General features: G+C 56.8%; 2 protein-coding genes and 1 long non-coding RNA gene across 12 annotated transcripts in view; 1 reads left to right on the top strand and 2 right to left on the bottom strand.

The window, feature by feature from the left end:
* Nucleotides 1-38: 38 nt before the first annotated feature.
* Nucleotides 39-19,225, bottom strand: RADIL (Rap associating with DIL domain). 6 transcript variants are annotated; one of them, XM_085237425.1, is made up of 17 exons: nucleotides 19,087-19,225; nucleotides 15,257-15,351; nucleotides 12,983-13,535; nucleotides 9,443-9,705; nucleotides 7,846-8,505; nucleotides 7,692-7,729; nucleotides 6,887-7,047; nucleotides 6,472-6,584; nucleotides 5,812-6,049; nucleotides 4,785-4,957; nucleotides 4,556-4,706; nucleotides 4,111-4,301; nucleotides 3,423-3,804; nucleotides 3,016-3,155; nucleotides 2,535-2,674; nucleotides 2,202-2,295; nucleotides 39-856 (listed from the first exon to the last, which is right to left on the bottom strand). In XM_085237425.1, the coding sequence occupies exons 2-17, from the start codon at nucleotides 15,290-15,292 to the stop codon at nucleotides 788-790; spliced, it is 3,402 nt and encodes a 1,133-aa protein (XP_085093551.1). In that variant the 5' UTR covers nucleotides 15,293-15,351; nucleotides 19,087-19,225; the 3' UTR covers nucleotides 39-787. The 6 variants fall into 6 exon arrangements, with proteins under 6 accessions (XP_085093551.1, XP_085093555.1, XP_085093554.1 ...); XM_085237429.1 differs by having other exon boundaries at nucleotides 39-839; nucleotides 2,178-2,295; XM_085237428.1 differs by having other exon boundaries at nucleotides 39-2,295.
* The window catches only part of LOC146543228 (uncharacterized), an 11,637-nt gene continuing 5,450 nt past the window's right edge, over nucleotides 18,804-24,990 (top strand). For 4 of the 5 annotated variants that reach the window (XR_014886774.1, XR_014886776.1, XR_014886775.1 and 1 more), the window contains exon 1: nucleotides 18,804-19,078. This is a non-coding gene — a long non-coding RNA (uncharacterized LOC146543228). Of the gene's footprint in view, nucleotides 19,079-22,849; nucleotides 24,130-24,990 lie in introns of all 5 variants that reach the window. The other variant, XR_014886778.1, reaches the window with a different exon arrangement.
* The window catches only part of MMD2 (monocyte to macrophage differentiation associated 2), a 10,875-nt gene continuing 5,539 nt past the window's right edge, over nucleotides 19,655-24,990 (bottom strand). Inside the window, exons 2-7 of the mRNA XM_003210588.5 lie at nucleotides 23,760-23,841; nucleotides 23,137-23,297; nucleotides 22,873-22,947; nucleotides 22,512-22,613; nucleotides 22,032-22,101; nucleotides 19,655-21,693 (exon numbers count right to left, since the gene is read on the bottom strand). Of these exons, the coding sequence (XP_003210636.1) occupies nucleotides 21,490-21,693; nucleotides 22,032-22,101; nucleotides 22,512-22,613; nucleotides 22,873-22,947; nucleotides 23,137-23,297; nucleotides 23,760-23,841 (694 nt within the window). The 3' untranslated portion in view covers nucleotides 19,655-21,489. The remainder of the gene's footprint in view (nucleotides 21,694-22,031; nucleotides 22,102-22,511; nucleotides 22,614-22,872; nucleotides 22,948-23,136; nucleotides 23,298-23,759; nucleotides 23,842-24,990) is intronic.

Genomic DNA, 24,990 nt, shown 5'->3' on the forward strand with positions numbered 1-24,990 from the left:
ACACATTGAGATCTGAGGGACATCTACCAGACAGGAGCTTAGAGAGATTTATCAATCCAGTTTATTGTTGACACCAAGAGCCTTTCTCATCTGCCCCCTGTCAAGCAGGTGCCGTGCTGTGTTCTTTATCTGCACAAGAAGTTTATTATACATAGCTGAGCTGTACAGTATTAACAAACAGAAAAGTAAATACATCCCACTGCTCCCAGGAGAAGCAAGCCCTCATGCACACTAGTAAATACTAGGGTTTGTTTACAATTTGTTTCAATACCTCACTGCACTGTAACATAAAGCTCTGGGGCTGTACAGTGCCTCGAGGTGTGCTTAGAGAGTCAGGCCCCAGAGAGAGCAAAGGATTTTGCTCTGGTACGACTGAATTGGCCGGAGTGCAGCTCCAATTCAGTCTAGTGTACACCAGGCCACCACAAAGCCCTGGTTCCTGGGCAGAGAGAGAAGTAAGGAGTGCATGCAGTTTTCCCAGGGGCTCTGAGCAGCCCCTTTCCTGCTCTGCAGAGCTCAGGAACCAGCTCACCTCCTGAGTCAAAGTCAGGTGAATCACCAGAGTGTCACCAGGAGCCCTGAGCCTTTGCTCGCCCGGTAGAGCTGAGTCAGTGGCTGAGTGACACACTGCTTCCAGTCCCTGCTGGAGGCTGTTTGCTATGATCATGGCCTAGCAGAAAAGCAAGGCACTAACTGTCTCAGTGAAGGTTCTTTGTCCGTCTTGCCTTAGAGAAGTCAGGCCAGGCTGCGTTCAAATCCGGTGTGTGAAGTGTTTCTCCTGCACAGATTATTCTGACATCTCTCTCCTGCCGACTGCAAGACTGAGCCCAGAATGCAAACTGTAGCAGTGAAATATCTGAGGTTTAATTAAGGCCAACCCTGTTAAGCATCCCTTTTTTAGCATCACAATCCTCAGAGCTGTTGTTGTGAGATGCAATGGTAATATCTGATTTGCTGCCGGAGCTTAGACCATGCTGCTGTAAGTTCAGGGCTTGATGCAGGCCATCATGGCAGACTGTTTTAATAGGGTTCAGCTAAACAAGATCTCAATATCTCTATATGCGGAAATCAGGTCGGGTTTATCCCTTTAATGTTGCTAAAAGCACACAGAAGACTTAGAAGCTGTGCATGCAGGGACCAAGCAGTCGCATGGTGGAGCTGCCAGTGCAGTCCTGCCACACCGTACTGCAGACTGCGGGTCAGAGAACTGCTGCTGGGATTCTGAAGCCTGACTTTATTCCAACCTGTGCTGCATCCCATCACCTGGCAGCCCAGCAGCAGCAGCACTTCTGAGATGCTCTGAGCTGGGCAGGATACAGGGGAGCCTTGCAATGGCCCTGAAGGGGAGGGAGTGGACAGGACGTGGTGCCAACACCTCCTGCATGGGGAAAGTGAACCTGGCTGCTCCACAATGCCCCACTCTGCTGGGCCAGCTCTGGGGACCGGGCTGGGGATCTGCCAGGGCTGTAGTGCCAGTGCAAGGATGAGAGCCCTATTCTCCAGGGCTCAGTCTCAGGGAACTGCTGGTGGTGTCAGCCCTCGCCTGAAGCTGCATCCCCTCTTGCAGCAGGGCTGGGGGCAATGAGATTGGAGCCCAGTAGCAGAAAGGCACCTGATGTCAGGTATGGCACCGGGGCTCCCAGCAAGGCGTCCTGCTTGGGATCCTGCTCTGGGAGCTTGTGCTGTGTTAACCATCCCAGAGCTGGGTTCCTGCCCACCCTGCTGCTGTCAGGGCCTGGCTCTGCAACCTTGATATCCCAGTGCTGTCTTGAACCTGACCTGCAAATGTGAAAGTGTAATAGGAGAACTGGAACGCCACCCTGAACGCCTGTGACTGAGCAAGGAGGGCCATGCGGGGCCATCAGCTGGGGGGACGAGGAGCTGCCCGCAGCCTTCCTGCCCTCTGCCAGGGGCTGAAGGAACAGGGATGCTCCTGGGATGTATGTGCAGCTGTAAGGTGCAGGTTGTAGGGTGAGGCCAGGCAATGGATCAGGAGCTCTATGCTGTTGGGGAGAAGCGTGCAGCACCCCAGTGTGTCCTTCCATCTACTGCAGTGCAGGGCAAGGTGCTGGGAAGCAAATTGAGGGCAGCTGTGCAGTCCTGGCCCTCCCTCATGCACCCTGGGCTCCATCAGCTCGACCCTAACCAGAGCTGCACCTGCTGACAGACCCTCATACCTCATACGAGAGTTAAGAGGATGCAGAGCTGGAGATGATTTTTTTGGCTATTTCCATGTCTGATTTGGCAACCAGAAACCTCAGCTTCTTCCCTCCAGAGCGGATGAGGTCCACAGCACTGCAGAGCGACAACAGGGAGAGGTGACTGCTACATCTGTGCACCAGGGACCACATCCTGAATCCACACATCTCCACCTCCATCATTCCCTCGATGACAGCAGCAGCCACACCGGGCTCATCTTCAGCTCTGAAATGTGCTCCTATGCTTTTTCTCCCTGTTCCCTCGTTCACCCCACCCCCACGCACCTGCCTTCCCCATCTCTGACATCCCAGCCCCACCAGTGGGGTGTCACCCACCTTTGGTAATCGGCCCCGATGAGACTGGTGCCATTGACAGCCAGGATGCGGTCCCCGATGGCCAGTCTGCCATCAGCTGCCGCGGGGCTGCCCTCAATCAGCGTGCGGATGTAAATGCCTGGGGAGCCCAGCGGTGTGTGCTGCAGGGAAGGAGGCAGTGAGCGAGCAGAGAGGACACGGGAAACCTGTGATCCCTACCCGCTGCCCTGCTTGGCTTTGCCACACACCAAAGGATGGAGGAAATCCCTCACTTGAGTCATTTTCCTCCCCGCCTTGGCTCCCTCCAGCTGCAGGCAGCTGTGCTGGGTGTAGCAGGCAGCGACCCCGCAGCAGAGCTGCAAGAGATCGCTCTGCGCCTCACTGTCCCCAGTCAAAGCTGCTTAGCTCCATGCACAGCCATCAGCTTTGGCAATTAAGTGTTCCGTGCCACACGTGCCCCCATGGGTGCCATGCCCTGGCAGAGCCATTGCTGTGCACTCACCAAGCCGTCGATCAGCCCCATCCCCAGCCCCAGCGCTCCCCTCTCCAGCTCCACCACGAAGACGTAGCAGAAATCGTCGGTGGCTGAGCTGCGGCTGGAGGACTCCGGCGTGGGGAAGTCGTAGGGGGTCGGCGAGCAGCCTGCCAGCAAGGGACCACCGGGTTACTGCTCCATCACCGCCCCTCATCAGCTCTATTGAGGAATTCCCACCAAAGCCAACCTGGGCTCTCCCTAGGGCTGCTTCCCTTCTGGGACAAAGCACGGTGAGATGCTCTACGTGCTCTCCCCGTGCCCAAGCACTGAAAATCCGCACAAGAGCCATGTGTGCTGGAAATGGGCACCCAATGTGGCCGTGCAGGCTCTGTCCCCCCTCCCGCACCCCCTCAGGCAGTGTCAGCCCTCCTTACCTTCAGGGCTGCCGCCTTTGGTGCTGCTCATCCCGTTCCTCCGTGGGTCCTGCAGTCCTTTGGTTGTGCCCTGTGGGGACTCAGGGCCGGCGGAGTCAAAGTTCAGGGGGGTGGTGGGGGGTGTAAGCAGGCAGGAGGGAGCTGGGGGAGCAGGGCCTCTGCCCAGCTGCAGCTGCTGGAGCTTCTCCTGGAGCTGCTGCTCGCCGGCGGCTTGCTGCCGGGGGCACCCATTGGTGGTTGAGGTGAGCAGGGGGGGCTCATCCGCCTCCAGGTTGGCGCAGCCCCCCGGGGTGCAGCGGCCCGATGGGGGGACAGTGCTCCCCGGGGTCATAACCGGGCTCGGACTCACTTCCAGCACTTCTGGCACAATTGGTGGCTCACTCTTAGAAAGGAGAAAAGTGCTCTGTGGGAACCTAGGTAGGCAGCTGTCATCCCATAGGTGCCCCCCATCACCCAGCCATCAAAACCTGAGTAGATTGTGTGCTGCTGGTGGCTGTGAGCATCCCCAGCACAGGAGGAGACTCCTGGTGAGAAAAGACTTCTGACACCCCCAAGACCAACCCCACCACGACACCAAACCAACTCAGTGCCACATCCACACGGATCTGGAACACCACCAACGATGGTGACCCCACCACTCCCTGTTGCAACACCTGACTGCTCCTTCTGAAAAGAAACGTTCCCTGACCTTTGGAGGGGCTGAGCATGGCCCCTCACTGCCCTGGGGGCTCTTGCTCTGCAGGCTCCAGAGGAAGTGGCGGATGTAGAGGAGGTGCCGGTAGATGTTGTCATCCAACGTCTCCACCTCCAGGTCCACCTTGAAGCCCGCGCTGGGCAGGACGATGGGAGGGTGGTTGTCGAAGGACTCCAGTACTGCGTCTGCAGGGCAGAGGTAGGGGGATGGCAGGCAGGCAGATCCTGCCCCACAGCCCCACTGTGCCTCCAAGCAGCATCACTTGGGCATGCAGGGCACTGAGCACACTTGCATCCTTCACATCCCAATGCCATACGACTATGGTTACCCCTGATGACCACAGTTACGTACAAGACCCTTGTGGTTTGAAGGGCACTGCCCATTTGGTTGATCCATAAAGGCTTATGGGTGACAGCAGCATGCAGGGCTGGGGGCTCACCAGGCTGGAAGGCGGCCGTGCTCTCCTCATCCCAGGGCTGCCATGCTGCCACATTGCCCACCTCCATGGCCGTCTGGCATTGGCTCAGCACCCGATGCAGCTGCGCAGGGCTCAGCGCTGGGAACTCAGCTCTCAGGGTCGGCCACGTCATCTGGGCAAAGAGACAGCAAGGGGGGGTGAACACCATCCCGTCACCCCCATCCCAAACCCAACGCAGCCAGCACCTCACCTGCAGCAGCTGGGAGCCGGGCATGGCCAGCAGGTTGGCCACGCTGGTCAGTTTAGCAAAGAACTGCTGGGAGAGCTGCTCAAAGCCGGCTCCACGCAGCCACTCCAGCAGCAGCCGCATGCTGGCTCGCAGCTTCACGCCCTGCGACCAATGGAAGCAGCCAAGAGAGGAGCCTGTGGGGCACAGCATAGGTTGGGCAATGGAACCCCCACGTTCAGCCAGAGAGCCTAGAGTAGGGCTGCCCTACAGAACAAATGCCCACTTATGTCCCCACGTTAATGTCCCCAGTGGCTGTGACTCAGTGGCAGGACCTTGCCTGGCAGTAATAGTGGCTAGGGCAAGGAGACTGCCATGAGGCAGGGCTGTTAGTGATAATTAAGGCTAACGAGAACCATCCTGCTCCTCAATTACAAGGCAGGGTGCAGTGGTTCATTAGTGAGAAGCTCTCTGTGGAGCAAACTGCTTTCAGACTGAAAAGAGTTGGGGATGGGTTTGGAGATAGAGATGCAGATACAGCCAGAGTTGATTATGAGTTTAGGTTTGGGAATGAGGATGAGAATGGGGTTGAAGATGGGTTTGGGCATGAGAATGAGGATGGGGTTGGAGTTGAAGATGAAACTGGGGATGAGGATGGGGTTGGAGATGTGTTTGGATTTGGGGCTGGGGTTAAATCCCTCCTGGAAATGGGAACCTTGGAGGGAGCAGCTGTGTCTGCTCTATGGGTACAGGGGGACTCTGCTTGGAAACAGCTCAATAAGAGCCTGGTAACAAATTGGCATAGCAAAAGCCAAATCCATGAAATGTGAAACAAGCAGGATGCTGGGGATGGAGCACTTGGGAAAGAAAAGACATGGGCCCAACAGCCAGATTTGTGCTTGGCTTCCCCATACCAGTGTGGGACCTGCCCACCTCCAGCTGCTCAAAGCCCCTCTTCCAAGGGGGCACCGGGAAGGACTGGGGGGTCTCAGAAGGTCTATTCCCAGCATCAGCCCAATCAGGGAGAACCAAGAGGAGGACAGGGACTGACCCTTATCCAGAAGCTGGTTGAAGAGCAGCGTGTTGGAGAAGAAGAAGAGGTAGGCAAACATCTGGGAGGTGATCTCAGGGTGCACCTCATACTGCTGGAGCAGGTCCAGGGCTGCCTGGTAGATGAGCACCACGCGGCGCAGCTCCTCGGGCAGCGGTGGGGCCGCCCGCCAGCCCTCATGGCTCTCATTCTGGAAGGGGTTGCACTCCAGCAGGGCCGGCAGTGAGACGTACAGACACTGCAGGAAGCAGAAGGAGCTGAGCTGAACAGAACCCGGCCCGTTTGTTTACTTGTGCAGGAGCCTGGGTAGGAGAGCAGCACCTTACACCCATCCCTGCTGGGGTGAGGGTGAGGGAGAGGCGAGCACGGAGCATCCCTGCACACAGACACCTTTCTCCGGCCACACACTGCCTTCTCTGTTCCCCACCAGCCCCGGGGCTGCTTTCCATCGTGCTCTGAATCGCAGCATTATGCTCTCCCCAACACCTCCTCCCAAGCAGGGAAGCACACCGCGGTCATCCAATACTTTTCCTGGGCTGCGCCCAAAAGTGAGGCACTTCAGCCCGAAGGAAAACATCTCGGTGTCGCAGAAGCTGAACAACTCCTGCAGAACTGCTGGGGATGCTCACGTTGGCGGCGGTGCCCCTGGGCACTGCATACCTTGGAGATGTAATAGACACACTGCTGGAATGTGTACATGATCACCTCCTCCAGCACCGTCATCGCCTCCTCGCTGGCTGTGATGGTCGAGGAGAACAGAGACTCCTTGGAGCCTATGGGATGGAGGGAGAAATCAGGGAGCAAACCTGGCAGGGCCATCTGATGGCTGCAGGCACCAATACAGCCCCAGACCCTGCAGGTCACCACACCCCATGTTCCCCTAGGGTGGGGTTACTGACTCTCTCAGGTTCACATCAGCAGCATGACGTCCCCAAACAGGATGAAATTGGACTTAGAAGCTGATTTCCTCCTTTTCCCCTTTTTCCCTTACATCTCAAGGGCACCAAGCACTGCATGCAGGCAGGGATCAGCAGGGTCGAGGGGCCACAGAGTGAGCAGCAGCCCCAACCACTACCTTTGACATCCATCTCCTCCTCCATGCTCTGGATGTAGGTGGGGGACTTCTGCTGGACGAAGTAGAGCACCTCAATGGCGTTGGACATCCAGAAGAGGATGTGCTGCAGGTCTGGCAGCAGGTCCGCAATGGTGAAACAGGACAGGGCAGCAGGGTCCTGGCTGGGGGAGGAGACAGAGCAGGCATTGCAGCATCACTGCTCGTCACTGAGGGATTTGGGGTGAAACCAACCCAAAAAGCAGCAGAGAGCTTTTGCAGCCCACTGCTGAGCTTTAGGAAAGCTCTGTGCAAGCAGCAAGCTGGGAGATCCTGCTCTGCAGGATAGGTTTTATTGGTACTACTTCTATGGGGGACCCCAATGATTGATCCAACCCATCTGCAGGAATTGCTGCAGAGCAGATCTCCCCAACAAATCTGTGCTGCTGTTGCTGCCAGGTCTGGTGGTTAAATTCAGCCTGCCCAGCACTGGGCCATTCCAAAATAAAACAAAACAAATAGAAAGCAGCTGGGAGGTTTCTCAATGGCTGAAGCACTTTTTCCTGCTGTAGCGAAAGGCTGGGAGGTTGCCCTAAAGGAGACCTCAGCGCAAGCACAGATGGTTTCTCCAGATGCTGCTTTGGAGCCTGGAATTTGGGACTGGCAGTGCGGCCAGTGGCAAAACGAGGATAGATACAAATTCATGGGATTTAGCAGGGAAATGCCATGTGCGTCTGTGCTGGCAGACGGGGTGGGCACAGCTGGGTGGGAGGGAGAATTGGGCTGAATTCTCCCAGTTTTGGGGCAAAGAAGGGAGGGTGGCACTTACTGCTGGGATTGCTTCTCAGCCAGCTCCCGTGTGCGCTCCTGGGCAGGGAGAGAAGGAGAGAGCACAGATGGTGACTGCTGGCATTGCTGCACACGGGGACCCGGGCAGGAGCCGAGGGGATCCCCACTGTCCCCACCCCCCAGTGCCAACTGACCCACACTGTCCTCTGGATCATTTTGGCCGCTTTGAGCAGCAGCTGCCCAAAGTCCCCAGGCTGGAAGCTGGTGGCCGAGTGCTGGATGCAGAGGCACAGCAGAAAGGCAGGCGTCAGCTTGTGGTCATCCCCCCCCGGCTCGATCAGCGTCATGATGCGCCGCAGCAGCACATCCTCAGCCTCTGGCTCAAACTCCAGCTGCAGCCTCCTGCGGGGAGCCCTGGGACCGTCGCTGGGCTCGGGGCTCTGTCGGTTGGCATTGGGCCCCCCCTGTTCTTTCAGCAGGCTGCCGCACGTCCCACATACAGAAGGGCCATCGGGGTGCAGGGCCCGCAGCCTCAGCAGGGTCTGTGCCGGCAGCGGTTGTGCCTTCATGGGGTCCTTGTAGAGAAGCAGGTAATAGAGCCCGAGGGACAGCAGGTCCCCGTGCCGCAGCACAACGGTCCGGGTCACCGCAGAGAAGTTAACGGAGACGCTGGCACCGGCGATGGGCTCCAGCACCAACTTCTCCTCCGAGCGGTGCCACGACGCTCGCAGCCTCCTGATGGTGCAGTGCAGGGGTAGGATGTCTGGCGCCGAAAGGCTGATGCTGGGTTTGCTCGCCTGTGTCCTCTGGCCCACCGTGTGCTGCTCGCGGTTCAGCAGGTACACCAGGCTGTCCTGTGGGGGAGGGGGCATGCAGAATCAGTGGGGTCTACAGCCCCCTGCCACCCTCACACCTGGCCTTGGCAGAACCACGGTTCTCTCTTTTCCTTGCACAGATGGGGAGCTCGTACAGCACAAAAAGCGTGGGCAGTGCAGCCAGGACCCGTGTGCACCCTACTGCTCCTGCACCCAGATGTGCGAGTGGGCAGAGCAGCAAGCCCAACAAACGGGCACCGTAACTCCGGGCATGTAACAGATGGGGCTGCTCTGGGCAGAAGGAGCCCTCCTCCCTGCAGTTGTGCTCACCAAGCAGGCTGGGGGGGCTGCCCCTGTCTGCCTGCACACCTGCAGCAGCGCACACTGGTGCCTCAGTTTCCCCAGCTGCATTAGCACAGACAGAGGAGAACTGCAGCGCTGGTGTCACATTGGGACAGAGCTTGAAATCTCGGACCAGCCAGATATTCCACCTGGACAAAGCAACCATTAACCAAAAGAGCCGTCCCAGTCCTTTCCAGTTCTCCCAGTGCCTGCTGGGCAGGGGAGAGGACGCTCCCAGACGCGCTGTCTCGTACCACCTCTCATCACATTTACCGGTTACGAGGCAGCCAGACGGGGACGGGGCAGCGCTCGGCACCATCCTGCAGAACCAGCTCTGCACTGCACCGGGGCAGAGACGCTGCCGTGGGGCTTTTCTGAGGCGTCTCTCCTCCAGCCCTGCAGCCACATCCCCAGCCTGCACCGCAGCCGGGCAGGACGGATTGCACACCCCAACCCCACACAAACTCATTTTCCTAAGGATGCTCTTTCACCCCAACCCCGCCCCTCCCCCAGGAAACACCGGCCATGCATCAAGCTCCCCATCCCCATAGGCTTTAGGAGCAACAACAACAACAACAACAAAAAAAAAAAAAAAGAAAGGTTGGCGGGGCGGCGAGAGCTGCGCGGTGCTTACATGCTGCTGGCTGTAGCCCTGCAGGAGCAGGAGGTGCGGGGAATGGTAGAGGGAATACCGCATGCTGCTCCCGCTCCGCTCCTCGGGGCCGCGCAGCGCAGGGCAGTGCCGCCGGAGCTCCTCGTCCCGGGGGCGGCCCAGGCTGCTCTCGCTGAGGCTGCGCCGCAGGGCCGGGGGGGTGCCGAGCCGCTTAGCGCCCGCCAGCACCCGCATGGCCCCCCGCGCCCGGTGCCGCTGCAGCTTCCTCGCTTGGGCGTTGATGCCTGCGGGGGGAGAGATGCGCTGCGCTCAGCTCCAATGCTGGACCGGCAGCATCCCGCATCCCGCCGGGGTGGGGAACGGGAGGCAGCGTCGGAGCGAATCCCCATCCCCCGGGGCGATGTCCCCCAAGAGAGGGGAGTTTTGTGCCCCCTCCATAGCAAAAAGAGGGACCCGCAGCCCGTCTCTTCCCCCCTCCCCCATGTCCCCACTGACCGCGGGGCAGCCGGGGAGCTCCGCATCCACAGCATCCCCTGCGCTGCCGGTGGAAAGCGGGGCTGGAGAGAAAACAAGCTGAATTTTTTAGAGGCGGGGGGAGAAAAAAAGAAAGAAAACACGGAAAAATAAGAGCCTGGTGCTGCCTGCTGGCAGCGAGCGGGGCTGAGAGGCTCCCCAGCCCCCAGGGAAGCGGGCAGGGAGCTGCGAGCCGCAGAGCCGCCGCAGGACCCAGCGCTCAGCACCTTCCCCAGAGCAGAGCTGGCTGCAAGACGAATGGGATTTGGAGCGAATGAGCAGAGCCATAAGGCAGCGGCGTCCCTAAACCCATAGGCTCCTATGGGATTCCCCCCATAGGGCTCTGGCTCCGCAGCAGCGATAGGATGAAGTTGTAGAGTCGGTGCTCGTACCTCTGCATTACAGAATGGCAGAATGGAGGGCTTGGGGACAGCCAGAGGGATTTGGGGATGGCAGTGCACAGAGTCTGGGGCTGCTTAAAGGGACACACATAAGCCAGAGCCCAAAAACAAACCTGTCGTCTGCCTTATTTGGTGAGGAATGGGCTGCATGCACCAGAATACATTTTTGTTTGTTTGTTTTAAATCGAGCACTCCTTTGGTGGGAAAATGATAGGGATGGGGAAGGCAGGGAGGAGAAAATAGCACCCAGTGTTGGCATGCTGTGGGATTAGAGCACAGCATGGCCCGCAGCCACTGCCAAGAGGGGGACAGGCCCTCCCCATGCCCCCTTTAGAAGGCAGTGGGGTCCAACACACTGCACTGCAAATGTGAAATGCAGGGATGCCACGAGTGTGGGAGCAGAGCTCTGAGGGTGCACCGTGTCACCCCACTGCCCGGCCCTAAACAGAGACGTGGGGCAGCTCTGGTGCAGCTCCTCACCCCGGGGGGCTCGGGATCCCCCTGCCATTACTGCTCCCTTATCTGAGGGCAGTCTGCACTGTGTTAGCTTTGCATAGTAAACCCACGGAGGAAAAAGCTGTGTTTTCACTGCCCATAGAGCCTCTGTCACTGACTCCCCCCAAACCCAGAGCTGTGCTGGAAACATAAACAGTTCTTTTCCTGAATGAAACAAAGTCCATCCATTAGCCAAGGTATGCCCCCAGCCCTATAGCAGTGCCTTCTCCTGCCTGGCGGTTGCAGGTGATCCCACCCAGCAGGGGCTGCTGTTCCCCGACCCACCCCACATCCTGCTGGGTTTGCTGCATGGGATCTCCACGGGCTCTGCCTCTTTTTTCAGCCAGGGGAAGAGGTGCCCTGCTCCTGGTTGGGAAACAAATCAGCACATAAATAACTGCAATGGACTCAGGAGAGATTTGTTTCTAATTTGGAGCAAACGCCCTTTCTGATGTGAATTACTGAGCAGCCCCTGTAGGGAACATTCCCTGGCTGCAGCTGAGCCAAGGTGTGCCTCAGTGGTACCCAACAGAGCGTGTTGGAAGGGAAGAGGTTTCATTCCCATGGTTTGCACAGCGTGCACGTGGTTTGGTCTGCAGCTTCACAGGGAAACCCAACCAGCACAGGGAACGGCGTGCAATGGGGTGCCTGGGAAGAACTGAATGCATCCCTACTTTGTGGTGCTCTGCCCCAAGCTGCCCCACATCGCTCCCTGAAAGGAGCAGGGCTGAGTGAAGCCTCGTTTCCCACAGAGCTGCTCCACCTGCACTACTGAGGAGCAGTGCCAGGAGAGCACACCTCCCTCCCCCCTGGGAAGCAGCTAATAAACTAATTAGGATAATGGGTAACCGAGCAGATAAAACTCTTAAGCCATTTGCTTCCTCGCTTGTGGTTGTGGAGCCTTTCCCCTGACTCAGCAGCAGTGTCCCATTGCAATGTCCTGCGTGGGGGCAGTTACCTACAGGTATTTCCCTGTGGCTCCTACTCAGCCCCACTCTGCTTTCCTCCCAGGCAGCCTCCAGCCCCTTCTCCTTTTAGTTTTGCATAGAAGCCACTTTTCCAAGCCAGTGCCCTGCTGCCCCAGGCACACAGCTGATGCTCAGCTCATGGCAAGGGAACATAGGAGTGGTGGCAGGGTGACCCTGCTGGTAGCACTCACAGTTCCTACCACAACAGGAGCTGCATTTCTCTTTGAAGTGCTGCTGAAGAGAGAGGAGCAGATGCTTTGTGTGCTTGGAGCAGCACCACCAGCACAGGGTGGGGAGGTTGGGGATAGGCCCAGCTGAACTGGACAGCAGCAGAAGTGAGGTTTTAGCAGTACATCTGTCAAGCAGATAGCATGAATAATTGTGGCTGGGGGTCTTCATCTCAGGAAAGCCTGGCCGGCTACAGAAAAAGGTTTCAAAAAAATAAAAACATGAGAAATTAGGGCAGTGCCCTCCTCACAGTGCCCAGGTTGAGGTGTGAGTGCTGCTGGCCCTGTCCCAGCTGGGGACAATGGTTGGTGTCACCTGGAGCTGATGTCACCTTGGGCTCATGCTGGCAGCCTCTGAAGAGCCGTGGCACAGCCCTCCCACCACATGCAGCCACATCTGACTGTGAGTTTAGCACTTAGGTCTTGCCCTGTTTTCTATTTAAAAACTGTTTTTTTCTTTCTTTGGAGCCAGCGTCCTTGCAAAGCACTTAGCATCGCCCTGATCCCCACTGGAGAGGAGAGGAGCACCCACCTCTGTGCCTCATCCCTGACACCCAGATGCACTGCAGCAGCTCCTTGCACCTGAAAGGAGGAGGAGTGATGGCCTCAAGTTGTGCCAGGGGATGCTCAGGTTGGATTACAGGGGAAAATTTCTTCTCCCAAGGAGCACTGGCTCTGCTGCCCAGGGAGTGTGGGGTCACTGGGATCGCTAGAGGTGTTCCAGAACCACAGAGATGTGGTACTGAGGGGTGTGGTTTGGTGTCATGCTGGGACGGGCTGGGTTTGGTGATCTTGAAGCTCTTTTCCAGCCTTAATGATTCTATGCCACAAGCGGGCATCCAGCTGGGGTCCCACATTCCCCATGGAGCACCAAGCGCTAAGAGCACTGCAACCAAAATGCAGCTCCTGTCCCCACCACCACCCCAACCCAAACACCCCCAAGCCGCAGCCCCTGACCTGCAGTGGTGGTATCCACATCCCTGGCTGCCATCTCCTCCACCTCCGCCCGCCGCCGCAGCTCCAGCCGCCTTGAGAATCCCTCCCGGGGCTTCCACAGGTCCTGGATGAGCAGCGGCTTCTCATGGTCCCCGAGAACCCTCAGCCCCTCAGTCTGCCACCGCTTCTCGGGTCCCTCGAACCTCCCGATGACGTCGCACAGCGCGTACTGCCCGGCATTCAGCTGGCTCAGCCCGTAGCGCTCCAGAGCCTCCTTCACCAGCTCCAGTGCCCCCGAGCTGCCCGTGGCCAGAACACTCTTATAGTTGGTGCCCACACAGATGTTGCCTCCAAAAATCTTCAGGATGCCGGGGGCCGAAAGTTGAGTGGAGAGCTCAGCTGGATCGTCCCCATCTGGGAAGGCGGAGGTGGAGCTGCGATCCTTGTAGCTCAGCGTCCTGTACAGGACCTGGGAGAAGAGGCGGCTCTGGCGCTTCAGCCGGCTCTTGGATGGAGGAGCCATGGTGGAGGAGGACCCATAGAACATCGCGTGGGACGTCGTCACGGGCAGCAGCTGGGAATAGGGATAGGGAGAGATCAGGGGTGAGCGTGGCAGCCACCCCCCGAGGGATGGAGATGAGCTGTGGAGGTGATGCTGAGGCTTCCAGAGGCAGCAGCACAGGATGGAGGTTCCCCTGGTGCAGCCCAGCAGTCAGCTCCTCTGCACCACACAGACACTGCAGCATGGATTCGTCCCGGGGAGGTTAATTTCTGCCGTGTGCAGTGTGAGGTCCCTCCTGCCTAAGCACATCTGCATGGGAGGAGAGCAGAGCCCAGCAGCAAAGTGGAACCTGCAGAGCCCAGCCTGGGCGGGAGCCAGCGCTTCGGAGCCACTTTCTCTAACGAGTTTGTGGAGCAATCCCATTTTTTAGAGGTGAAACAGAAAGCTTGAGCGCAAATTGAATTACTCTGAGGTTGCTGCTAAACGCTTCTGCTCACTGAGAGGCACAGGGTGAAAACAGGCTCTAATTGGCCTTCCCATAAACGTCCTTGCTCTGGCAAATCCTGCTGCCGGTTTGCAGAGGACGTTAAAGCGCACGGCGGCATCGCCAAGCACAGTGCCTGAAATGTGTGTTTGTTGTCCACCTCCACTGGAAAAAGCACATGGCCGGGGATGTGGGTGGCTCTGTGTGTGCTCAGCAGGACCCAGCTCGGTGCAGCTCCAGCACTGTCAGCAGTGATGCCAACCCTGGACAGCCTCCACGCTGCCATCTAATTCGGGAAGAAAAAGCATCCCTGCTGCTAATGGAAGAGGTCACCTTCCCACTGGGAACAGCCTCGCTTCTGTGCACAAAGGATTTCTGCAGGGCGGGGAATTCCCGGGACCAGGAGAGCCTGGAATGCTGCAGATGGGGAAACTGAGGCACCAGTGAGTGCCACGGCTGCAGGATGATCCTGGGAGGCTGCTGCACCTCTGGTCATCCCTCTCACCCCAGGGACATCCCAGTGTCATTGGGATTTCACAACCCTCTGGCCCCAAAAGCCTTGCTGGGTCTGGGAGGGGCAGCTCCTGCTCCCGCCTTCCAACTGTGGAAACTGAGCAGGGACAAGGCTGGAGCTGCAGCTCCTTTGTGTCAGGGGCTGCTCCTGCCTGGGATGCCCCTTCATGTCAGTGAGTGCTCAGGCAGATCCCACTTGGGAGCAGGACAGGGTACCCCCAAAACCCCAACTGCTGCATGCAGAAACTGCTGCAAGCAAGGACGCAGGAGATAAATCTTTGCCACTGAGCCACTGGGTCAGGTGGGCAGATTTAATCTCCTCTGCTCTGCACTACCCACGGCACAGAGGGAAACCTTGCAAATCTGCTGCCGTGAGGTCACTCCTCCATGCCCACATGACAGGCAGGTTGCTGCCTCCTTCAATTCGGTATTTATAGCACTGCTATTTTCCTGCTCTATCAGACACAGCACCTGCAGAGAGCAGGGGCAGAGGCTTTTCACAGAGCAAGTGTTTGGAAAAACACAAAGCCCAGATTGAGACAAACCCTTCGGTTACTCATCTGCTCAGCACCCGGAGCAGCAATGAGGTGAGTCCACCAGGACCAGGCCACCTGCACAACCCCTGCCTGCCCCCAGGCTGGGGTGGCTGCACATCTCCCTGTTCTCGAGGGACATCACACCCAAGCCAGCTCATTCTGTGCTCATTCTACAGTGCTGTGACAAACACCTTTAGTATTCACACGGTCCGTCCACCAGGCAGACATCCCAGTGGTCCTGCTCCTCCTGCTGCCCTTACTTTGCCATCCTTCTCACAGGCTTGCTGTCCTTCCATCCGTCCTCCTCCTCAGCGTGGGCATCCCCCCAGCACACATGGTCCCAGCACACATCTGTCTGTAGGAGGAAGAGGAGGAGAGGTCATGGGCTGCTCAGAGACACTGCAGTGCCCTCTTCTGCCTTGGGGGCTCAGAGATGCCATGCAGCACCTGTGATGTGCAGCACTGCTGACCCACCTGGAGCCCCAACAGTTTTATTCCTCCTTCCTTCAAAGCAACTGATGCTGCAGATGAGAGCTGCTGGACCCATGCAGAAAGGATGCAGCATCCACATTGTGGCAGATACCCACCACCCATGGGTGGGATATCCCAGCCCAGCTCCAAGCTCAGGACCCATCTCAGCAGGAAGAGTACTGGAGTGCTGTCCAGGCATGGACGGCAAAGAGGACAGGGAGAGAATAGTGAAAGGAGGAGAAATGAGATCAGAAAGGGATAGTGAAGAGGAAATGGAGGTTAATTACAGGCTTGCTGCTGATCTCAACTGCTTTCCCCAAGCCCGTGCATCCCTGGAGACACCCATGGGTACACAATGGGGCCTGCAGCCAGAACCCAATAATATGCCCATCAGGATTTATTTCTCCTGGACCTTGGCCCAGAATCTTGGTGTGTTTTGCTGAAGATTGAGGAGTGCCACCAAGCAGCATCCCCTCACTCTCCTTAGTGCAGATTTGCAGGAGTGGGACCAGCAGGAACCAAACATGTGAGGGAGAATCTGTACCTGCAGTGTGATTTCATGTGTGTTATAGGAAGTAGACAGCAGGGCATGAGATAGAGCTGCAGGAAAGAGTCCATGGCAATTCAAGACTAAAACACCACTCCATTAAATTCCCTGGCCAGGAGCTGGGAGTGGGTTCAATTCAACCCAGCACTGGGCTATGGGAGAGCCCTCTGCCAGGTGCTGGTTGGGATGCACAACACCAAGAGAGCCTGGGCACCCCCCCACCTTCCTTTGCTGCTGTGATTAATCACTCCCACTGCTTAAATATTTATGCCTTCTTTCCAGCGTGTCTGGCTTTGGCTGCCAGACATTGATTCCTGTCATGCTTTGCTCCGTGCAATTAACGAGCTGTTGGCTACCACCTATTTTCTCCCCTGCGAGAGTGTTTGGATGCTTTAATTGAGCCACATCCACCCTGAATTGATGAGAAGTGAGCAGAACAGGGGTTGCTCTCATCCTCGGCTTTAGGGTGCTTTCTGCACCCCTCTCCCAGCCAGATGTAGGTGCTCCTTTTGGCTGCTGCCAGCTCAAATCCAGATCTGACAGTGCCACATCTTGGGGCAAGGACTGGTCCCTTCCAACCAAAGCCCTTCTGTGATGAGGTACAATGTATTCATACAGCAAATGATCTTTTTGTTTGTTTCTCCAGAGCAAAATTGTCATTAATGTGAAAACTCCCAGTTCTCCGGCACAGAAAGGCAGACAGACACACAGCCCCAGCAGCTCCTGCAGGATGCAGGCTGTGCTCACCCCCAACACATCAGGGACAGGAAAACACTCAAAGCTCCTCTTGTTATTTTTGGGAGCAGAAAGATTTCCCTTTCGCAGCCTGCTGTCGTTGGGATGCATTTTGTTTGCCCAGCTTTGTCCAAGCCGTGAGCACTGTGTGAGCCATAGATTTCCCAAAAACCATTTCTGTCTCCTCCCAAACAAGCGATCAAAGCACCGAAATGCTTTGGGGCAGGGCGGTAGGCAGCAGTGCCCAGCAGTGAGATCTGCTCTGATAACAGCCTTTCAAATAGATCAGGTATATTTCGTGTGGGCTTTCTTGATGCTGGATAATGCCACCTCTAAATACTGGACTGGAGTGACTTTTTTAATACCACGGAGTACAGATTTTTGCAGGAGTATCACCTTGCCTAACTCAAACCCCTCATAAAGCCATACTACAAGGGGGCTGGCTCTTTGCATGTCAAGGGGTGGAACCACTTCTGCTCATCAGGCTCTATTTTCCACCCGCCATGTCGGTGGCAGGAATGTCTTCCTGGTGCTGAGGTCTTTAATCAGCCCAGGCCCAAACTGGATCCCTCCTCCTGCCTGGGGGATGGGATTGGACCCATCCATCTGTATCCACCAGGTCACCATTGCTATTACAGCACTTGGTCACTATTACAGCGACGTCCCGAAGTCTCATCCCATCTCAGCTCTGCACGGCACTGCCCACGTGTGCACATCATGGATGGCCAGCGAAGTTCCAGCTGTGACCATCCCAGAAAGGTTATTTGCGCAGAGCCCTGCTTGAAAAATTTCCTTTTTTTTTTTTTTTTCCCTAATGTTTTTTGTTTTTTCTAATGGAAACCATGCAGACTCGCAGCCTCAGTACAGCGAGAACGGCTGCAGCCTGGATGCTGTGGGGAGGGAGAGGCCGCCCCGGCACTGCAATGTGGAACAAATTAGAACTCAGAGAGCAGAGGAAATGAGAACAACCCGGTGCTGGCACACTCAGCCTGGCTGCAAACCTCTGCAGATCCCCTCCCAGGGAGCAGCCCAGCACCGCTGCTCACGCCCTCTATGGAGAATCCCTGCACCCCCTCCCCAAAAGGCAGCACCCAATCTCTGCTTTGCAGCACGGCTTGTAATTGTGTGAGTTTTTATCTGTCTAATCTGGGGCCAGGCTGGTAATGTCAGCTCCAGCCCACTACTGTCCTGAGCCGGATCAGTGCGGGTAAACTCCTTATGGTGTTATTATTAGCAGCACCTCTCCACGATGGCACCCGGAGCCCAACCCAGGGCTGCTCCAATGAGACAGCAAACAGCCAGCCATTCCTATAGGCAACAACAACTTCACAACCAGATTACAGCAATTTGGGACCTACAGGAGGAGGCCTTGTAGCAGCTCCCTTTTTTTCCTTGCTTTTTATTTTTATCCTCCTTTTGCAGGGTCTTTTGAGCCGCAAATGTGCGCCAGCTCTCCAGTACCAAGTCCCAGTGACCACCTTCTGCCTGTGCAGCTCTATTCACACATCCAAAAAACATTTCACAAGGAGAGCTTGCTTTCCACTGCTTTCCAAGCAGCCGAGTCGCAGCAGGCAGCCTAATTATGAGACCTTGGCAATATATATTTTTTTTCTAGTGATAATTAACTGATCCTGGAGAGCACAGAAAATAAGCACTTCCCCAGCAAGTAGAAACCTCCCCTGAGTTTTCTCTGCTAAAGTTATAACTCAGCAAGAAACCTTTCCAGCCTGCTGCGAAGCGCAGTGTCCCCAGACTATCTGCCAAGGCTTTGGGATGCCACCACGGTGCCAAGCAGCTGCGTGCAGGCACAGTAATGTGCGTGCAACACCAGTGAGCACAACCCCAACGGGGGCAGGATCCCAAAGGGCATGGTGAAGGGACAAAGCACCCAAGCGGCGAGTGGAGGATGGATCCAGCCGGGCAGGCAGTGGGACAGAGGGCTCGAAGGGCAGAGGGGTCCCACGGGTGCACGTTAGGATGAGGGTGCCAAGGTGCTGCGTCCCATGGCGCAGCCCTCCTGTGCCCGGCGCGGCTCGCAGGGCAGGTTTGGTCTCCAGTGGCAACCAGGCAAGCCTAGAGTCTCGCCTGCCCTCCTCTCCCGAAGACGGCGTCCAAACGGCCCTATGCCCTATCGCAACGGGGTCCCGGCGGCTCCATCCCGGAGACAACAGCGGGGACAAGCGAGGGATCCGCGTTTGCGCGGAGGGACTGGGGATAGGATGTCCCGGCGATGCTAAACCCCCCACTTCAAAAACCCCAGTGAAATAAACGACAAATAATGATCATAAAGAAGCAAGGCGCCCCGCCGTCCAGCTGCCCCCCTCGGAAGGTACTCACCCGGCGCAGCCCCGGCGTGCGGTGCGGTGCGGTGCGGTGCGGTGCGTGCGGGGCCGGGGCGGAGCGGAGCGGAGCTGAGCGGAGCGGAGCGGCCCCGCGGCGCCACCACGCGGCCTCCGCTGCCCCAACAGCGCCCCGGGCAGCGGCCCCGGGCGGGTGGGGTGATGGGGTCGGGCTTGGGGACAAGTTCGGCGGCGTCACGGCCTCAGGGGAGCGTGGGGACAGCGGGGCGATGCGAGGGAGAGGGCAGCGTGTGGGTGCGCGGGGCCACTGCGGGCCGTGGATGGGGCCGGACTGTGCCTGAAGCAGCTGGCTGTGACGCAGGAGGGAATCCTTTGGGGTCCCAACTCGACTGAGACCTTTCTCCCTTTCTCCTTTCCCAAGTAGGCTGAGCTGAGGGGATGCCGGGGCCACCCGTGCACAGAAGTGTGTTGGTGCTCAGGGCTCCGTCGCTGCGCTCACTGCTTTCACCACCGAGTGATGCTATTTAGGGCAAGTCGGACCAAAAATGAGTTCATTTCCTTATGTTTTGGGAAACTCATTCTGACTTAACACGCAGGCAATAGTGAGGTATCTTGAGTTTTTATTTCAACCCTACTCCACAGGAAACATTTGCTAGTGTTATCTTCCTTAGGCTTGCTTTTAATTTGATCCAGTACTGTGTTAAATATAAAATACTGCTTGACCAAGAACGGATGGTGAAAAATACAAGATGCTAAAAAGGGAGCTCCTTCACAGACGTTATGAATTGTTTAAAATTAGTACAAAATAGGCTGACGAACAGATAGCATGTTGTGCATCCTGCCCCGCTGTACAAGGAAAGGGCACATAAAGGAGAGGCTCAGCGTGGGGATAGGCAAGTGGTAATGTCCTCAGTGTGCTCTGTGGTGGCCTCAGAAAGGTCCTTCTGGGCTGCACGTCCCCAGCACACTTCTGAGATTAATGGTGTGGGACAAAGCCCAGGGACAAAACCCCCCAGGCAGCAATGGGGCTGATCCTTGGTGTGCTTCGCTGTGGGAGGAGAGCTGGGTGCACTCAACCCAGTGCCACCATGTGCCACCGGTGACAAACTCAGTGACAGATGGAGCACGCTGTCTGTGAATGACCAGCCATCCTCCAGGTGCTCCACAGAGCCCAAACTGAGCCCTGTGAGGTTGGTCACTGTCTGCACCCCCAATTTACAGCTGGGGAAACTGAGGCACGGAGTAATGATTTGCCAGATAGCAAAAACAGCAGCTCACAGTCTTGGACCTTCTATTCTGACCCCAAATTCACCCCACAAACTGCCCATCACTCAGTGCTCAGTTCTTCCTTCTTCTCCCTCCCACAAGGCTGAGAAGTGTTGGGCAAAAGAGCAAGGGCTGCATCCTGGGGACTTGGGAGAAGTGATGGCAGAGACCTCACCAGGTCCATCACCTCCTGTCCCCAAGACCTCTTGTCACCCTGAGAGCTGAAGGCTGCCCTGGGACACCAAGGGCAGAGCTCCAGCAGCCCTGTGCCAGGCTGGGACGCAGGGCACAGCTCCTTCTTGGAACCCTCTGCCTATGGTAAAGGGTGTTTTTTTTTTGCCCACATGAAGACCACAGCCACCATGTCAGGAGGGGAAGAGCATCTGGGAAACTTCTCTTTGGTAATTTGCTGCAAAATGGCACGGCTGTGTGGAGCCACTACGAGGGCCCTCTCCTGGCATAATGGAACCAAGGCTGAGCCTGAGCACTTCAAGCTCCAGGGTCAGGACAGCCCAGATGCAGCCAGGAGACACTGAGAGCAGCAAGGAAACCAAGAGATCCCAGGAGAAAACAGCTGGGAGGGCTCTGAGGGCCTAGCCAGGAGGAACACACCGAGATGTGTGCTTAATACTGGTTTGGAGAAAGGGTTTTCTGGTGCTTTGGAGTCTGGGGAACGCTGGAAGAGATTCAAGTTTCAATGGCAAATAAGGCTTTGTTGATTCAGAACCTTCCTGTCAAGAGCATGGGAGGGGAAGGCTGATGCTGAAATGATTTCTGACCATTTATGGACCAAGCAGGTGTGCCAATGAGCGTTCCACTCAGGCTTTTTTTAGGGGGCTCCAATCTGCCTCCACAGGCTGGGACGGCTGTGAGCTTGCTGCAGGTCCCCAGGGTGTCACCAGCCAAGGAAGTGTGGGGACACGGCCCCAGTGGGATGCTTGGGGTTAGCAGGGTGAGCGAAGCTCCCCTATTGCCTGCAGCCCTTCGGGTGGTCACCGTGTTATGAAAACACCGCCTAAAAAAATAAACAGTTCTCAAGGTTAAAAAAGAAAATTCTGTTTAAAATCAAAAACATGCAGGGGGCAGCAGGTGGCTTCGGGGTGAGCCCATGGCCCAGGCTCCCCTCCCTGCTCCCCTTCCATGTCCCCATTGATGTGAAGTGTCCTTAAGGCGTCTATCGGGACGTTTTGGCCTCCAGTGCATCGGGCCGGTAGAGGTACCTCCAAATGGCATAGTAATGGATGCCAGCTCCAATGGCCACAAAGAGGTGCCAGATGGCGTGGGCGAAGGGGATGCGGCCATCACTTTTGAAGAAGATCATGCCCAGGCAGTAGAAAATCCCGCCGGCCACCAGCTCTGGGAGGCCATCCCTGTTGGGCTGAGAGAAAAGCACGGGGACAGTATGGTCACCACCAGCAACGTGTCAGAGCCTTGTCCTGCCTTGTCCTACACCAACCCATCCTTACGGCCAGCAGCCCAGTTTTGCTCAGATGCTCTCAACACGATGGAGCACGGAGAGCAGCTCCTTTGGAGATGGACACGGACACACGTGGTATGTGCAGGGCACCCGAATCACAATCGAACCACATCATCTTTGATGATCACCTCATCCATCACCAACTGCCTGCAGGTTGGACCGTGCCAACCCTCTGCAGCATCCCAACCTCACTGGACATGCCCTTGTGCTGAGCCCACGTGCTTCCCAGCGTGGCTTACCATGGAGAGGATGACCAAGGCGGGGAAGAAGCCCATGATCACGTAGCACACCAGCTCCACCAGCTTGTACCTGCAGCCAATGGAGAAGGTGCTTGGAGGCAGGGTCGGATTTTACATTTATATCTCATCCATCTATGGGTGCCACCACAGGAGGGGAGTTCCCACGTCCAGGCGTGAGCTGGCAGCTGGCACAGAGGGCTTTGGGAAGGCTTTGGAGGCTTTAGCTTTCCATTTGGTGCCACCCCGTGGAAGAACACACTCATGACAGCACATCCTCACTCCCACATCCCTGCCACAGAGCTGCAGCCTCCTAAAAACACAGCGTACGGGGTAAGGATGTGGTCCTCCTGCCCAGGAGGCTGCCCAGAGAGCCCTGTCTGTCTGTCTCTCTGTCCGTCTTTGGCCCCTCTCACAGCTTGACTGTTGCACTGGGGCATTCGGGGAAGGTAGGGCAGAGCTGGGCTGGGTAAAGGCACTGACCTCTCGTGGAAGAAGAACACATAGACGGTGCCGACAGATGCCATGATCCAGATGATCCAGCGCATGTGGGAGGCCCAGGGCCCCAGCTCCCTTAGGTTCAGCCTGCAAGACCCAGGGCTGCGGTGAGGGGTACCCCAAATCTTTTGTTGCAACCCAACCTCCTGCTGTGCCCCATCTTTCTGTATCCCAACCTTCTGTAGGCAGGAGGTGCTGGAGCAGTGCTGCCCTTCCCACCCATAACATCAGCTGAAAGTGGTTGAAATGCAGAGAATGGGAAGTTTTAGTGAAAAGTGCAATCTCTGACCATAACTTCTGGGCTGGTTTCTGCCTTCTGTTAGGACTGGGCACGCCGGGCACTCACCATGGAGCATACGATGCTGCAATGAAGAAGTAGATCACCATCCTGTCGAACATGTGCAAGCAGTGCTCCACGGTCCTGCAGGATGGACATACAGATGGAGTCAGAGCCCGTGGCACTGTGCTCTGTAAAACCAGATACGTTTGCAAAAAGGAAAGAAAATGCTTTTTCCCATTGGCATAGCTCAGAAACAATTTGACCAAGAGGATTTGGGCTGTGCTACAAATACAAACACGAGACTGAGCCCCCAGTGGGCAGGGCTGGTACCTGAGATGCCTCTTCTTCCAGGAGATGGTGTGGAAGATGGTGGAGACGATGAAGAGGCTGGACAAGCCAAAGCCATAGATCCAGGCTGAGATGGTCTCCCACCGGTCATCGGAGAGGATGTAGAGGATGGAGCTGCCGAGGATGCTGGGCAGGATCCAGAACTGGGAGGAGAAGGAGCCTGCTGGTCACAACTTGCATGTCCACTGAGCGGTTGATCTATGGTCCCCGCACTTCACACACAGAAGGGCAGGCAGGCAGGGGCATGGGGGAGGAGGAGGGCATGAGGAGGACCAGCACCTCTTGGCCATGCCATGGGCTTGGAGCAGGAGCCAGAAGCTCCTCAGGGAGCTCACTCCCATCAACGTACAGACAGCCCCATTGCTGCTCCTGGTGTGAGAATTGTCTTTCTTAAGGGGAGCTTTGCCAAATATTCCTACCCTGCTGAGGGCCATCCAAAAAGGACCATCTCACACCGGGGCTGGAGCAGGAAGGAGAGCATTCCCAGAGCACCAGGCAGAGCTACTCATCCTAACCCCAAGACCCTCAAGGGCTGATTGCTGATGTTCTGAGGTGACCCCCGGGCCGGGCACTGTTCCTCACCCCAGGAGGGGACACAGACTCACCGCGTGTGTGGCACAGTTGGCCGCATGCTCGTAATCCGTGGGCTGGTACCTGCGGTTGGAGGGGACACGGTGGTTCATGAACCTGCAATGGAGCAGGGAGAGAAACACATCAAGGAACGGGAAGACTGGGAAAGCCCTTTTGGAGGGCAGGGTACCAGGGCACCCACCCCATAGCCCAACATGTGTCCCAGGGCTGATTGCTGCTGGGAAAGTCCTGCCATGCTCCCTAGGAAACTTTTTTCTTTTTTATTCTGGTTCTCTTTGCCTGAAGTATCGGATTGCTCCTGGCATGCAGAGGAACGTATCGATTTCCCCCATCAGATCAATGCACACGGAGCAATAAAGGGCTGTGCCAGCAGCTCACTGCCGGGTAGGTGATGCTGTACTGGAAGCAGATTAAATGTGCATCCCTGAAAGCAGCCATGCCCCACTCCCTTCTCCAACAGGGTGGGCATAGAGAAAGGGAATAAGAAATGGGCAAACAGCTATCCTTCCCTGTCTGCCTCTCATAAAGAGTGATATAAAGATGCTTTCTGCTGCAGATCAGACCAGGACAGCTGGGTGCAGGGGCAGGAGATGGTCTAATTGCTCCCTGTTTGTTCTGTACCATCTGCAGCATGTTTCACAGCACAGCTGTGCACAGCCAGGGGCTAGGGGGTAGCTGGACCTTGCTGCGGGGGACCCTGAGGGAGAGAAACAGAGGGGTGCAGCTCCCTGTGCTCTGCAAATAGAGGGAATGTTGCTTGCAATGCACATTAGACCTTAAGGAAACCAGTGCTGCCCACAGCGAGGGTGCAGGTGAGTATCCCTGGGACTGCCCCCTCCAGCCTGGGGACACTGGGTTCCCCCCATCCCACCAGGGCCACCAGACCTGGCTGCATTCCCCGTGCCCCAGCCACGTCCCCCCCTGCTGGAGGCCATCGTTGCCAGGAGACTGTCCCCAGGTCCCCCTCGCTTTCTGCTTCTCTTTCTCTTTTCCCTTTTCATAACCAGGAGAAGTGGGGCTGCAGGCCCAGACGTCCCTCATGACGTTGCAGTTGCTGGGGTAACACGCACACAGCCTTTCCTTGCATTTATTTTTTTAACAGAGCCCCGCGCCTGCTGCTGCTCCATCCTGACCCTGTGGCGGTAGCTGTGAGGGGCACAGAGGGGAGGTCTGTTCCCACAGCCCTCCCAGCCCCATTTGGGCAGAGCGTTTCAGCAAACACTGTGCGACTGCAAAGCCCAAAAG

This window comes from Meleagris gallopavo, chromosome 16, assembly GCF_905368555.1.
Source record: "Meleagris gallopavo chromosome 16, MGAL_WU_HG_1.1, whole genome shotgun sequence".
Classification (NCBI taxonomy): Eukaryota; Metazoa; Chordata; class Aves; order Galliformes; family Phasianidae; genus Meleagris; species Meleagris gallopavo.